The sequence below is a fragment of the Cajanus cajan genome, chromosome 9, assembly GCF_000230855.2.
Source record: "Cajanus cajan strain Asha chromosome 9, NIPB_CcT2T_4, whole genome shotgun sequence".
Classification (NCBI taxonomy): Eukaryota; Viridiplantae; Streptophyta; class Magnoliopsida; order Fabales; family Fabaceae; genus Cajanus; species Cajanus cajan.
In genome coordinates this window covers 21,243,802-21,259,425 of record NC_138525.1, presented here as the reverse complement: position 1 = coordinate 21,259,425, position 15,624 = coordinate 21,243,802, and the positions used below count along the sequence as shown (strand labels likewise).

Below are 15,624 nucleotides of genomic sequence, written 5' to 3'. Positions count from 1 at the left end.
AATTTATTTGGTTGATCCAGAAAATTATTCTACATCAATATGATTAGAATTGGCCCGGTTAAAAAAATATTTTTTAAATTTAATTTAAAATATTTTAACAAAAATTATAAATTAAAAAAAATATTTTTAATACTTGTTTCATGAATATAATTTAATCATTTATTTTAATTTACAATTTTTATTATTTTTAATTTTTTATAGTTTATATTATATTAATTTGATATTTTTTATTCTAGATGTAAAATTATTATTATTAATAAGTATTATTATATTTTATTAAAATTTAAATATAAATATAATATTATATATAATTTAAAATTTTATATATATGTTAAGAATGTATGTTAAAAATGTGTAAATAATATTTTATTTTAATTTTTAGTATTATAAAATTATAATATTATATTTATTTAATATTAATTTTGTATTGATTATAATAATAATAATTATTTTATTAATTATCAATTTTATCATAATTGAATCATTAAATCTTAAATTAATATCTATTATAGATTGAATGTTAAAAACAGTGCTCTCAATCCATTGCAGACAAACATTTAACTTTTCCTTTGTAAATATATAGAAACAAATGTCACACGTAGCATACCTTTGTTACATTTTTGTTAATTATTGAATACTGAATAGAATGTTGTGTGGATAGGAAACGTTTAATAGTTAAGAAAGTGTGGGGCTAGGATTAAGAACAAAGTGACAGTTTAGTTAAATTATATGTTGCAGAACTTTATGGTTCAGTAGGAAGGTTCCACGTTTAAGTAAAGTCAGGAGTTCGAATTTTATCTTGTATATGCAGTTGCGTTAAATTTTGGAGCTAGCTATCTCACCTTTTGAAGTGCTTTAACATAGTGAGAAGATTAGTTACTGTTATCAGTGGTGAATATAAAAAAAAAAAAAAAAAATATATATATATATATATATATATATATATATATATATATATATGTTGCAAAAAAGGACAAGTAAAGGAAGAAAATTGATACCTGTGACGTCTATGGAAGCAAGGGCCACCTCTACCTGATTAAGTACCTGCAAAGGACAGTTAGCTGCAGTATAAAGCGTTCTTCTATGTCTACCTTTCACACCCATTCTTTTAAAGAATTTTATTTAAATACATTTACAACATATAATGAATCGTTACCCAAAAATTATATTTTTACTTAGAAGATTTTATTTTACAAAAAATGATGATTATAAGTAAAATATAAAGGATTTTTATTTATAAATATTTAGTGTAAATAAAACTTAAATACTTATATGTAATTACAATAGTTTGTTATAAATAAAATTTACAAAGTCAATATTATATAAATTATATAGTAGAAAGATAAATTATTCGTAATTGAATATAAAATAGATATTTTACTTACAAATTTTTAATTTTTAATGAGAATTTACATTCATCACAACATTTTTTATAATAAATTCAGGGCTGCAGTGATAGATCTATGCTCTACAGTTACAACCATGAACCAAGACTGCAGTCCTAAATATATAAATTTTATTTTTATGGCTTCCACTTTCATTTCTCACCTATTCTCATCAACTTCTCTTTCTAAATATTATTTACAACTTATTTTCACTATTAGATTCATACATATAGCTTAAAAATTTCATAAAATATCACATGCATCGATCAAAACATTAAGATCATCCATTTTTATCCAATTCAATCAAGAACATCTACAACTCCAAATGACACGCAACCTATTTAACTCAACCAACTTAGTCACGAATCACATTTTTGATGATGATCCAATCACATGTAACTTAAAATACAATAATGATTCACATTCTAGCTTCCCTTACCTCTTCAAAGAACCAAAATTTCCCGGTAAGGGAAGAGAAGAGGAAGAAATTTCCCTCGATCCATACAATTCCAAAGACAAGCCATAACTCAACAATTCAGACTCCTCTACTGCTCTAGCTAACTTTATTCTGAGTTGATCCTAAGAGAAAAAGAAGGAACTGCTTCAAGCTTTCTAGTTCCGTACTAAACTCTAAATAAAAAAGGGGGGAAATTCTCTCATTCTCCAAAACACCTCTTCGATGGACAAAGTATTACAATTTTCACAAAAATCATAGCATAATTAATGTCTGAGTGAAATGAATTCTTCAACCAATAAAGCAGCCTAGTACTACGGTGTTTTTACATAGACCATACAAATGATCTACTGTAAAAAGTTAATTTAACTTTACATTAACCAAGCGAGAATGAACTTGGCACTTTTGCTAAAGTTGCGGCTTTACACACATTTTAGGAGGTTAATGTTTGGCATAAACTCGACCATCAAAATTTTACAACAGTAAAAAATTTAATGTCAAAAAATAATTAATATTATTTTTAATAAAAATAATTAATATTAATTTTAATGAAAATAATAACATCTTATTCTAAACATAATGTAAATTCTTCTATAGTGTCTATCATAAGAGATACAGTCTATAAATAGAATCTATTATAAAAAAAAGTTTAAATAACACTACTAAAAAAGTGTCATTTTTTTGCAAATTTTCCTGCAAAAAAATATTCGTAGAATTTTTTTGCGAATTTTCTTGCAAAAAAATATTCGTAAATTTTTTTTGCGAATTTTCTTGCAAAAAAACTTTTGCGAATTTATTTGCGAAAAATAATTTATAGATATTTCTTATAAATTTTGCTACAATTTTAATAATCATAGAAATTTTTTTCCATGGTAAAAATTTGCATAAAATATTGTAAGAATTTTATTTTTTTTCTTGTAGATTTTATTGCAAAAATAAATTCGCAAGTAATGTTTACTAAATGGTAGAAAAATTTTGCAGGTAACTTTTCCTGCAAATTTTCCAGCAAATTTTAATCCGTAGGAAAAATAAAAAAAATATTTAAATTTATAAGTTTAATATTTTAAAAAAATTTCAAGTCCCACATCGATTGAAAATAAAGTAATTAAAGAGTATATAAGTTGGGGCAACACTTACCTTACAAGTTGATTTATATGGTTGAGTGTTAGGTTTATAATCTACCATTTTAGAATTTAAAAGATTATGTATCACATGTATGTTGGAGGCATGGAAACAAATGCTTCGGATGAATTCATTGTGAGCATTTGAAAGTTAAAAAATTATTGATAGAATTTATAGTAATTTCTTTATTTTTTTCGTAAAAAATATTCCTGAAAATTTCTTGCGAAAAAATTCGCAGGAAACTTTCCTGCGAATTTTTTTTTGCAGGAAACTTTCCTATAATTTTTTTTGCAGGAAACTTTCCTGCAAATTTTTTTTGCAAGAAATTTCGCAGGAAAATTTCTTGCGAATTTTAAAATTCGCAAAAAAATATTATCCACGAAAGTATTACCTGCTGTTAGAGCTACTCGAAACCCAGAATTCGAAAGCTACTCGAAAGCTATATCTATGAAACTACTCGAAAGGAAGATAAAGGTCGAACACTTACCAGGATCATATCAGAAGCCTTATTTGTTCACGTGCGAGATGGGTCGAAAAACATTAATCGAATCGAACAGAGAAGTGCTCGAAAAATAGATGAAGGAGGTTACTGGAGGTTTCTTAAAGTAGTTTGAGTAGTTATCTCAAAGCAGTTAATAAAACATGGATCGAAGAGGTAAAAAACATGTGGGGCAAACGGTTACGAGAGGTTTTATTTTAACCCACGTCATGGGCTTAGTGGACAACAGTTATGTGTCCATAATACATGTACACAGAAATAACTGCTCTTGAGGATTTCTATAAATAGGAAAGGCATACTCCTTTACGAAGGTCGGAAAACTCATACTAAGACTATACTCTGAAGCACTCTCTGCCTACGCATATGGCTTTCGTGCATGGAATTGTTTTTGGGTATGATTTCTTCTCGGCCACATTTCTTTTCTCTTTTTAGGAGTAGTTTTAGCATAGTTCTCTTAGTTATTTATGTTAATCACGTAGTTATATCATTTTGATATTGTAACTCTGGAACATTATGCAAGTTGAACCATGATTTGTATTGCAAGTATCTCAATTATTCATTCTGTTCATCTTAGCATTTATGTGTATGAAAATTATTGCTTGTTAATTATTGAAGAATCTTTAGAAACAAGTAATTACTAAATCTTCCTACTACTCCTCTTCTCGTTTTATAAGAATATCAAACTCAGAAACATCACATATCTAAATTGAAACGTTTTTCGTGCTAGTCCAAGTAAAAAGAATCCATAAAACAAATTCCACCGTAAACACCTGCAGATAAAATTTCGCAAGAAAATTTGCCGGAATAATATTTCCTGCGAATTTTTATAAAAAATTCATAGGAAAAATCGCATATAGTAAGAGAAATTCTAGTAGTGTAAGTTTTAATCCCTATGAAGTATGTGTACCTTTGGAAAAGATGATTATTCCAACTTTTACCTATTTTTATGAAGAAAATTATTTATAAATAAATTAGTTATTTGACATCACTATAATTAGTCTGATGAATAATGGAAAGGAGTTGATATAATTAAAAGTATAAGAATTTAAATTTAATTTTCAATACGTATATCTTAATAAAAAAAAATATTTGAAAAAGTATCTGAAATTCATCATTTTTTTTTCTTGATACAACATTTTGACTTCTGTTTTGGAGATAAACATGTATAAGTTACCGGTGTTAGTGTAGATGAGTTGGTGATTGGTTGGTTATCTCTTGTTTATAATATATGGAAATATAAATAGAAAGTAACCAATTTATGTATGAATCAGCTGGTGCACCTTACATGAATTTGTTTGTATATAGGAGATTTTGGTACTTGTTCTACCAATAATTCAATATATCTCTTTTATTTGTTGGTAATTTTTTTTTTATAATTAAGTTTATTTTTTCATGAACATGAACATTTGAGACTTATAATTAATTTTTAATATTTTATATTCTAAAGCTGATGATTTTCTGAATAAAAGTTGGTTTTTTATATCCAAATAAAATTAAATATCTATAAATTGTTTTTTTTAACAAATTTACTCAAAAACAAAAATTTAATTCGATTATAATCGATTGTTGAAATTGTACACTCTTCCAAATTTAATGTTGACTTACACAAGTTTTATTTGATCGGTCACATACATGAACCTCTTCCCACGTATGTGTTTGAGGCTTGAAATTTAGTACCAAGACTGATTAAAATAAATTATTTTGATTGACATATTGTTAGGATCACTCGAAGATCAGGTAACTCGAAAAGCACATTCAGGAGTTTCAGGAAGTATCAAAAGCTCAAGCTGTCCGTATTCAAAATACAGTCGAAAAAATGAGTCGAATCAAACCGAGAAGTGCTCGAAAGATGGAAATTACTGAAGGTTTCCAAGTAGTGAGTAGTTATCTCAGAACGGTTAACGGAAAATGGATCGAAGTGAAAAGAAAAAGAGTGGAACGAGCGGTTACGAGAGGTTACATTCTAAAACCACCTATTGGGCATAGTGGATGGCGGTTACCTTTCCATGACGCACATGCACTAAAATTAACCACCTTCATTTGACTCTATAAACACGAAGAAATATGTACTTTCAAGGGGTCGGAAATTTCATACTCACATTTCTGTAAGCACTCTCTGCCTGCGCATATGGCTTTCGTGCACGCATCTGCTGGGTATCAATTTCTTGACCACTTTTCTTTGCTTTTTAGGAGTAGAATTAGCGTAGTTTTCTTAGTTTATCTCGTTTAAACCCACGTAGTTGTATTACTTCAGCATTGTAATTCTGGAACGTTATGTAAGTTGAATCATGATTTGTATTGCAAATATCTCAATTATTCATCCTGTTCATCTTTACATTTATATGTCTGGAAATTATTGCTTGTTAATTATTGAAGAATCTTTAGAAACAAGTAATCACTAAATCTTCCTACTACTCCTCTTCTCGTTTTATAAGACTAAAACTCAGAAACATCACATATCTAAATTGAAACGTTTTTCGTGCTAGTCTAAATAAAAAGAGCCCATAAAACTTAATTCCACTGTAAACACATATACAAACCATTGTTAGTTATTTATCGATTTTGTCAAGATTAGGGATGACAAAAATACCCATACTCGTGGGTATATGTGAGTAAAATCTGTTACGGATAATAAATAGATAGGTTAATTGGGTACCTGCGAATAATGGGAACGAATAATTTTTTATCCGTTTAAACGGGATAGGGGCAGGTATGATAATATCTATACCTGCGGGTACTCGTTTAATAATATTTCTTAAATATCATAATTATCCTTGTACAACATAACCTTAAAACTATACTCTCTCATCTTTTTTTCTTACAAAAGAGAGGTTGATGAAGTTACCAACATGCATTAAACATGTTATAGAATTATGTTGGATGTAATTTGATTAATTTCTAGTTTTGATTGGACCAATAAAATTTATGTATTTTAAGTTATTTACTTGCGTTTGAAATTATGAGAGATTGAATTATTGTAGCTTTGTGATGAGACTTTAACTTACTTGTGAGATTGATATATTTTAAGTTATTGATTATCTTGCATTTTTATTATTATTTCAACAAAATTAACGTTAAATACAAATTCAAAATTAATATTGAATTTTTATTTTTAATATTTAAATGACATTAAATATAAACTTAAAATTATTTGTAATATAATTTTTTAAATTTCTTAAAAAATTTATAAATATCCATGGATATCAATGAATATTCGTAGGTATTCAAAAAATTCATGAATACTCGCTTAATGGATATTCACATAAATATGAGGTAAGTATGAGGCCAATTTTTATCTAACAGGTCGAGAGCGAGCTTACTATTACCCGTCCATGAGGCTCATTGCCATTCCTAATCAAGACTGAGGCCGGATGCTTAATAGTTTAGGGTTTAGCATCATAATTATATATATGGTAACTTGGGTCGAAGGTATTAATATTGGGTTCTTTTGTTTTTGAAAAATATCTCGAAAGAATTTGAGATATTAACACTCCCAAATGTAACTACATAACCCTCCTCTTATATATGCTTAAAATAAATTAAGCAGATTACATTCTGTAGAATGTTCTAAGTTTTGAATTACAGTTAGAGTTTTAATGGAGACAATCTTTTATACTAAAATAGAAATAGTTTAATTTTTATAACTTTTTTAAACACATCATAAGATATATATATATATAATTTCATATCTTAAATATATAAAATCATTTTTTATTCCTTAGACACTGATTGTATATTAATGTTGAATGAGTTAGTGATTCTTATCATTTTATTTCATCCAATAACTGCCCTTATATATTTCTTGTAGCTTGTTGCTTTGTCTCACTATCAATGTTTATATACAACAATGGGAACAAACGACTGTATCGATCTAATGATATACTCTTAAGTTAACTTTGTAAAACAATGGGAAAAAAAATATAACCACTATTTTCAGGATAGGGTTGAACAATTGGAAAAGAAATCCTCTCTCTCTTGATTTGTGGTTTAGTTTACTTCTGTTTGCTGCTTTAAATTATTTAAATAGAAGAATGAATGAATGTTAAATGAAAAAATAATGGGAAAAGAAATAAACTATGACGAAAGGGCATGATGGAAGAGAAAGACGAAGCGCAGACAACAACTGAATATTCCACACGGCATTTAAAAAACCATTTAACTCTCCCTGTGTGGCGTTACGACTACAGTACGAGACTACGCTGATAATTTAATTTTGAAACAAAAGGAGTGAGAGAGAGAGCGCCTTTGTTTTTATTTATTTATTTTCCACGAGGGAGAAGTCACGGGCCTAAACAACAACTAATAATATATACATTATAATTATATAGTACACTTTATTAATTATAAATTATAAATGAAAAATGAAGACGCACTTACCATACCATACCATACTGAATTGATAAAACTAGGGGGTTACCATTTACCATTTACCATTTACCATTTACCATTTAGCATCACACCCACGAAATATTTGACTATCTCAAGACTCCATTTATTGCTCGTCGCATCTTCTATCCACAAAACCCACGCGCACTTCACCCCACCCCAACGACACGTTCCACATTTCTCTTATTACGCAATAGTTATCATTAAGCATCAAGCATTATTCCTTTCTCATTCAAAACTCATATAATATTATATTATTATTTATACATCATCATATCATATTTATTAATTTAAACATAAGATATGATTATTTATTTGATTTACAAGGTAAATTTAGATGAATAGTAAAGTTGTCACGTCAAGAGGGGCCACCATGTGAAATAGTGAACAGTGTGCAAAACGCTCACTCGCCCCCACCAGGCACTAGGCACTAGGCACTAGGCACCAGCATCACTCTTCTCTCTCATTTATTCAATTCATTCAACTAGGCTTTTTTACGTCCCATCATCCCCTTCTCTTTCTTAACCCCAAACAAATAAACAAAACCCTCTCTTCTCTTCCTCACCAGAAGATCATCCACACCATTTCACCAATCCAACACCTCTCCTCGTTACTTGCTACTCATCCTCATGGACGCTGCATCGGCGCCGCCTCCTCAGCCGGAGGGATCATCACCGCCGCCGCCCAGCCGCTACGAGTCGCAGAAGCGCCGCGACTGGAACACCTTCTTGCAGTACCTGCGCAACCACAAGCCGCCATTGACGTTGGCACGCTGCAGTGGCGCGCACGTCATCGAGTTCTTGAAGTACCTCGACCAGTTCGGGAAAACCAAGGTGCATGTGGTAGGGTGTCCGTATTTCGGACATCCTAACCCTCCTTCCCCATGTGCCTGTCCTCTCAGACAGGCGTGGGGCAGCCTTGATGCCTTGATTGGACGACTCAGGGCGGCCTTCGAAGAAAATGGAGGCCGCCCTGAGTCTAATCCTTTTGCGACTCGGGCTGTCCGAATTTACCTCAGAGAGGTTCGGGAAGCCCAAGCCAAGGCTCGAGGAATACCCTACGAGAAGAAGAAGCGCAAGAGAACTACTGCTATTACTACCACCACCACCGTTGTCTCCGCCGTAAGCAGTAGTAGTCCTAATAATAATACTATTACAAGCGGTGCTGGCAGCAGCGCTGGTAACGCTAACGGGGCTGGCGTTAGTTTAACTTCTGCAGCTACACCGAATGTTACTACCACTACTACCGTATAGTATAATAATTTTTATCATTTTTTTTCCTTCTTTATACTTTATTTTTATGGAAATTAATTGTCCTTTCGGCTTATATATATACATATGGTTATATATTTATGCCGATTTTTCTGAGATTAATATAAAATTGAACCCCCTATCAACAAATATGTAGATTAATTCTAGTGTAACTAGTGTTAATTCAGTTAACGTGTGGTCACTCTCTCATGCTTGAAGTGGTGCTGTTGTTTCCTTACTAGGTTTCTCTTTTGTTTTATTTTCGGGTGTTTCATGAAAAGAGCTCCCTGGAACCCCTTATTATTTTGCTTATTAACTCATTAACTTATTGGCAGAAAACAAGTTTCCAAGGCCTTTCATTTTCATGTTAATTCGTTGCTCGTTTGTATATCTATGTTCTCTATGGGGTTTACTGTGGGAGGGTGATCCAGGGAGAGAATCCCTCTTTATTTTTAACATTATATTCTCACATTTCTATGATGCCATTAAGGAACTGTGCTAGCGAGAGAACACATGGTTCATTGCTTTCATTATGACAATTCGCTTTTGTCTTGACCTGGCGAAGCTCCAATGAGTGAGGTGTGGTTGGAAAACAATTTGGTGAAAGTTGGAAACATGGGAAAGGAAGAATCATGATTCATCGCAACTATATCATTATATCCTCTCTTTTTGCCGTTTGTCATCCTGCAAAACAGTGCAATCTGTGGAAGCAAAACAAGGATTTGAATTGACCCTTCCATTATATTTACAATCATTTTAGTGTTTGGTAGATGAATTAAATAAATTAAAATTTTCGTTGCTTTTTAATCTTTCAACCTTGTCTCATGTTTTGGATGGGGTGCTTGTAACAAGGGCAACAAGAACACATATGGAGTCAAATAAGGTCTAATCCTTCTTTATATATAAAAGACTAGTTCCCAGCAACACTGTTCACCTGGTCCCCGGGATTGTATCTCATCTGTTGGCCTCAATCTATCTCCAATGATGCACACGTGCGCCTATCATTTACAGCTTTTCTTGCACTTCTGTTTCAGGTGCAACTCCTTTGCAACTTCATCTAAGATTTTGTTCCCAAGTCTTACGACTTTGGCTTATTTTCTATCCTTTTTGCTGAGCTAGTTTATTCGACTTTCTACTCTATTCATAAGCTCTCTCTCTCTCTCTCCGAATATATTGAGATTTCTTTTTGTGATAACAACACAAAAAATTATAATGTTCCTTTTGCTTTTATATTTTTTACAATATTTAGAGTAATTCTTTTACACTATCATTAATGACTAATCATAAATTATTAATTTAGAAGAATTATTGTGAAAATTATACTTTAGTTGACCGTATAAAAAAATTCTACACTGATTTCTCTTGCGTAGAAATTATCCTGAGAAAATGAAGTCAAGATATAGGCTGCAGTGCAACCTTGAATGAAAGGAAAACCGATCCTTGTGACTGCTGCTCATATTTTATTAGGGTAACCCCCACCTAAGCGTGAAAACGACTACAAGCCAACCGTTCCTTACATTCTATAATATTCATTTGTATTATCATAACCCAAATATAATTTAATGTTATATTTGTTATTATAACATAGACCCACTAGTCACTTCCAAACAAAATCACATTTCTGAGTTTTAATTTGGAACTTTGGACCCATATCCACTAAAATCATGATTCATCTACTCATGATAATGTACTGAAAACATTTCTTTGCATTACTTTTTTGTCTGTTTCTTTTGCTGCATTAATTTTTTTCCCTTCTCCCCACGAAGAAATTATATTCACACTTTTGCGTTCAAGGGGAACTTTCGCTTTCTGGCCTTTTGTAGAACCACGTAATTTCGTATAGGGCACTTTATTTCTCATCTCACTTTCTTTTGTTTCTTTCTTTATCACGTACGATGGCCACTTTAACCATTTCGATTTCTAAAAAGTCAAAAGGAAAAAAAAAATAAAAAAAATAAAGACCCCTTTTATTTCTTTTTCATAATTTCTGGCCTCTACTATATTCATCTGGCGTAAACGTATACATATTTGCACATAGACACACATAGGCATTGTTTGTTATGTTCAATTGAAGAAGATATGGATCAGGAAGGTCTGAACACAGTGAAGTGCGAAAGGAGTAAAATCACGAGGTTGATGAGGAGAAAGAGTATCCCACTAAGCTTCTGAAATTCATCTCTGTTTTGTCGCCACATAGAACAGCATCGACGTCTCAATTAATGTTGTTTGTCTACTATATAGTTCATTGATATTTGAACAGGAACAAGAACGGGGTTTTGGGGGGTGGGGCTAGGTAGCTTTTATGATTTTCTCATGTCACCTGCACCTACATTACTCTTGTTCTTGTCAGGACCAAGAACATTTAACATCGTATGTTCGTTTATGAGAGAGGGTGGGAGTAGCTAGGGAGTTTTTTGGTGGGTGGGACTGGATCCTTTACGAGTAAATAGTAACAAGTACATGCACTCAATGTGTCAACAATCCTTTTTTACAATATCATTCATTCCATTACTACTACTACTATGATAAAAATGAATGTTAATTTTTTATGCTGAATAAATAATTTAAATTTATTAAGTGTATTCAAAAGAATGTTTTATTGATATTTCTCTGAATATTTTAATATCGACAAAAGAAATAGTTAAACTTTTTGAGCAATTTTTTAATTTCATGAGTTAAAAGTTGATAGGAGATGGAGTGATAGCATAAAAAATATTAAATAAACTGTAGTATAAAGTAAGTACAAAAATTAAAATTAATTAATATATATTATCCTTGTTTTTTTTATCCAAGACAATGACCACTTTTCTTTTTATCCCTAATAATGACCATTTGAAATGTGCCATTATTATTGACGCATGGTTTTGAAAAGGGAATATATACCTAAAATTTATTAAGCTCAGCCCTCTGAATATGGATCCCAATGAGGTCACCCACATGACCTTGCTTGTGGGCACAGAAATAAACGGACGATGCAGCAACACGTGGAAAAATGTCCCCTGCAGCATGCATCATTCTTCTTCATATCATATCATATTCTTCTTAAAGAAAATTTTAAGATAGAAGGATTATTATTATTTTTTAAAACATATAATTTAGTTCATTTACATGTAGAATATTATCGATTTAATTTTTATAAAATATTATTAAATTAATTCCTATACATATAAATATTATTGATTTGATTTTTAAAATTGTTAACTCTTTTACATATCCTTAATTTGATTCTTACATATCTAATGCGTTTTTAATTTGATCTTTACACGATCAATACATCTTAATTCAATTTTATATGTAGGACTCAAATAAAAAAAATACTAATATGTAGAAATCACGTTAAAAATATATTTTATATATGTATAAAAATTAAATTAATAATGTATAATAAAATTAACAGAGATCATGTCAATAATATTTAACAAGTATAAAGATTGATTTTATAAATTTTTATTTGTGATCAAATTGAAAATCTTTAAGTGTGAGAATTAAATTATATGTTTAACTTATTTTTTTATAACTATATATCAGTACAAAAATAATATATATTAATTTTATTAATGACTAATCTCTATTAAAAAAATTAACTTTTATTTTTAATAAAATTATAATTTTTCATTCACAAAACTTAAATTTGCCTCATTTAAAAGGATTGAATCCCGTGTCAATCAATTAACCGAGTCAAGAGATTGTATTCTAATGTAAGGCCCGAAAAAAATTATACACTTCATTTGACAATTAAAATGGTGAGAAACAAAATCAAAATAAATAAAAGAAAATGCAATAAAAACGGAACGATTTACACTTTTTTGGTTCAAGAAAAAGTAAAAAGAAAGAAAGGATATTATAATAACTGGATAAAAATTTATATAGCAATTTTTTTATATTGTTATTCCATATTTTCTTTTATATTGATAAGAGCATTAAATTCAATATGCTCTTAAAAAAAAAGCTTAAATTTATCCTATTCTAAATTCATAAGCAAAACTTGAACACGTGATTTGTGGAAATTTTATTTATTCTTGGTGCTTGAATAATCTTTGATCACTAATTTTTTTTATAATGATATATATACATATTTTATAGTGACATAATATTTATCATTAAAAATTATTTTTACTTTAATTATATTCTTATAATTATTATAAAAAAAATGTGTAAGTATAAATTATAATGACATATAAATTATATTGTTGAATTTCATTCAAAATCAACACTATAATTATATAAATATTTGTCAAATAGATTTATATTTACATATATTATATCTATAATACTTTTTATATATTACTATATTTAACATTTTTATAATGAAAGTTATAATAGTGTGCATTATTCTAAGTCATATATGCTAAATTTTATTTTAAAAATTTCAATAAGCATTTATAAGAGAGAGAGAGAAAAAAGGCTCATAAACTAAAGTTTATATAAATTAATATGTGAAAGCTCCTTAATTTAGTTTCTCGTATGAACTAATTTTGACTTATAAAATAAATTTAATTTATTATACTTTATATTTTCCTATTATATATATATATATATATATGATTATTTAAGTCATGTTTAATCTTTAATTATAAATTTTAAGATACTGTATAAACTATGTTTATGAAATATAAATGTGTGTGTGTTTTGGAGGATATATATTTTGTTGATATATGTTGGTTTACTTATTGACAATTAATTAATTTAATTCACCAAAATTAAAGGGTATCAGTTTTCAAAGATTTAATGTTTTATTAGGTTAATTGATGATTTAAATTATTTTTATTATACATATAAAAATATTTTAAATAACAAGTATAATTTTATAAAAAAAATTATATCCTTGCTAATAAATTATAAAATTATTTCAGTCAATATATTTATAGAGATTGAAATATTACATATAAAATCTTATATATATATATATATATATATATATATATATATATATATATATAAATATAAAGTGACTAATATAACGTGTTGTTACTGATTACTTAACTTGATTTGTAAGTAGGGGTGATAATGAATTGAATCAATTCGAAAATAGTTTGAAACTTAATTTAATAATTAATTCATTGAGTTTGATTTGTATAATAAGTTAAACTTGAATTAAAGATTAAGCTCAATAAATAAATAAGTTAAACTTGAGTTGTGTATAATTTGATTCGTTTAATCTATGAATCAACACATCATATGACTTATAATTTATATAATTAATTTTTTATTTAACTTTAACTTATTGAAATTTGAAAGAGCCTTTAAAATTTAATTGTAAGTTAATAATAATATAAAAAAATAAACACTTAAAAATTTCATGGTTATAGATTGAATTTTTTTATTATTTTATACAAGGTGGAGTAGTTTTTATTATAAACTTTGGTTGTAATTATGTTTTTATGGAGTCACATATTTTGTAATCGTGCAAAACTAATAGAATAAGTTATATTTTATCTTTTAAATAAAATTAAACAATCATTTTATCTAAAATATATTATTAAATTAAAATTTTGAAATGTATATGATTAAAAAAAATTGACTCTTGATTCATTTGATTCGAGCTAACGAACTAAACTGAGTTGCTAGTGAGCTTTAATCAATTCAAGTTTAAGTTAAGAAAATGTTTATATCAAACTCGAGTCAAAGTACAAATTAAGACAAGTATTATTGAGTTGAACTAAGCTCAATCGAGTTCAACTCAGCTCTCGACTCATTTCCAACCCTATTCGTAAAAGATTCACCTTATTAATTATTTTTAACTATTTTAAGAAATTAACCTATATCAATTATTGTATATTTTTTGAGGAGAAATAAGAGTAGGGAATAATAAGATTGATGGAAATAAAAGAGGAAAATGTGAACAATGTGTTAATATTGATGTAATGGAAAAGAAGAAAGAAATTAATTTTTTTTAACATTTTGTTCGAAGTAGTAGGTTTTTTGTGTGTAAATTTTTTATTATTTGTTCGATAGTCATAAGTGTCATTTAGTGATGAATCCAAAAAAACACTTAGGTTGTTGAGACAATATTTATACAAATTTATAATACTAAAAATTTAATATACTTCTTAAAAGTTTAAATATATATCATAATTATCCTTTACAAACTTTTACATTTCAAAAATAATCAATAATTTTTTTCATTTTCAATAATATTGAAAAATCTCTTTATAAAAATAATTAAAATTTTATTCAACTATTCGTCTCTCATTTTATTTCTTATATCAATTCTTGTTGATATTTAAGAAGATAACACGTATAGGGAAAAGAAAAAGAAAAAAAATAGAAAAGAAATGTGCCTATCATAATAAAGAAAAATACAAATACTCTACATTGAAAATTTAGTATAATAACTTTCAAATATACGGGTATCCTGTATCAACATTAGATAACAAGAAAAACTATGATCGAAAAACATTACAAATAAATAAATTGTTTAGAGATAAAGAATTGAATACATAAAGAAAGTTTTAAAATTATTGTTCTTTTTTAAAAATATTAAATAAAATAGAGTCGTTTACATTATGTAAATTATAATAAATAATT

The 15,624-nt window shown here is 28.2% G+C and overlaps 1 protein-coding gene across 1 annotated transcript; it reads left to right on the top strand.

Annotated features, from left to right (window-relative positions):
* The first annotated feature begins 8,295 nt into the window (after positions 1 to 8,295).
* Positions 8,296 to 9,897, top strand: LOC109790830 (protein LIGHT-DEPENDENT SHORT HYPOCOTYLS 5). Its single transcript, XM_020350072.3, has one exon. The coding sequence runs from the start codon at positions 8,476 to 8,478 to the stop codon at positions 9,097 to 9,099; it is 624 nt and encodes a 207-aa protein (XP_020205661.1). The 5' UTR covers positions 8,296 to 8,475; the 3' UTR covers positions 9,100 to 9,897.
* Positions 9,898 to 15,624: the final 5,727 nt, after the last annotated feature.

Bases quoted from the DNA above. Each gene is read 5' to 3' on its own strand.
- LOC109790830 (XM_020350072.3), top strand. From the start codon at position 8,476: ATGGACGCTGCATCGGCGCCGCCTCCTCAGCCGGAGGGATCATCACCG.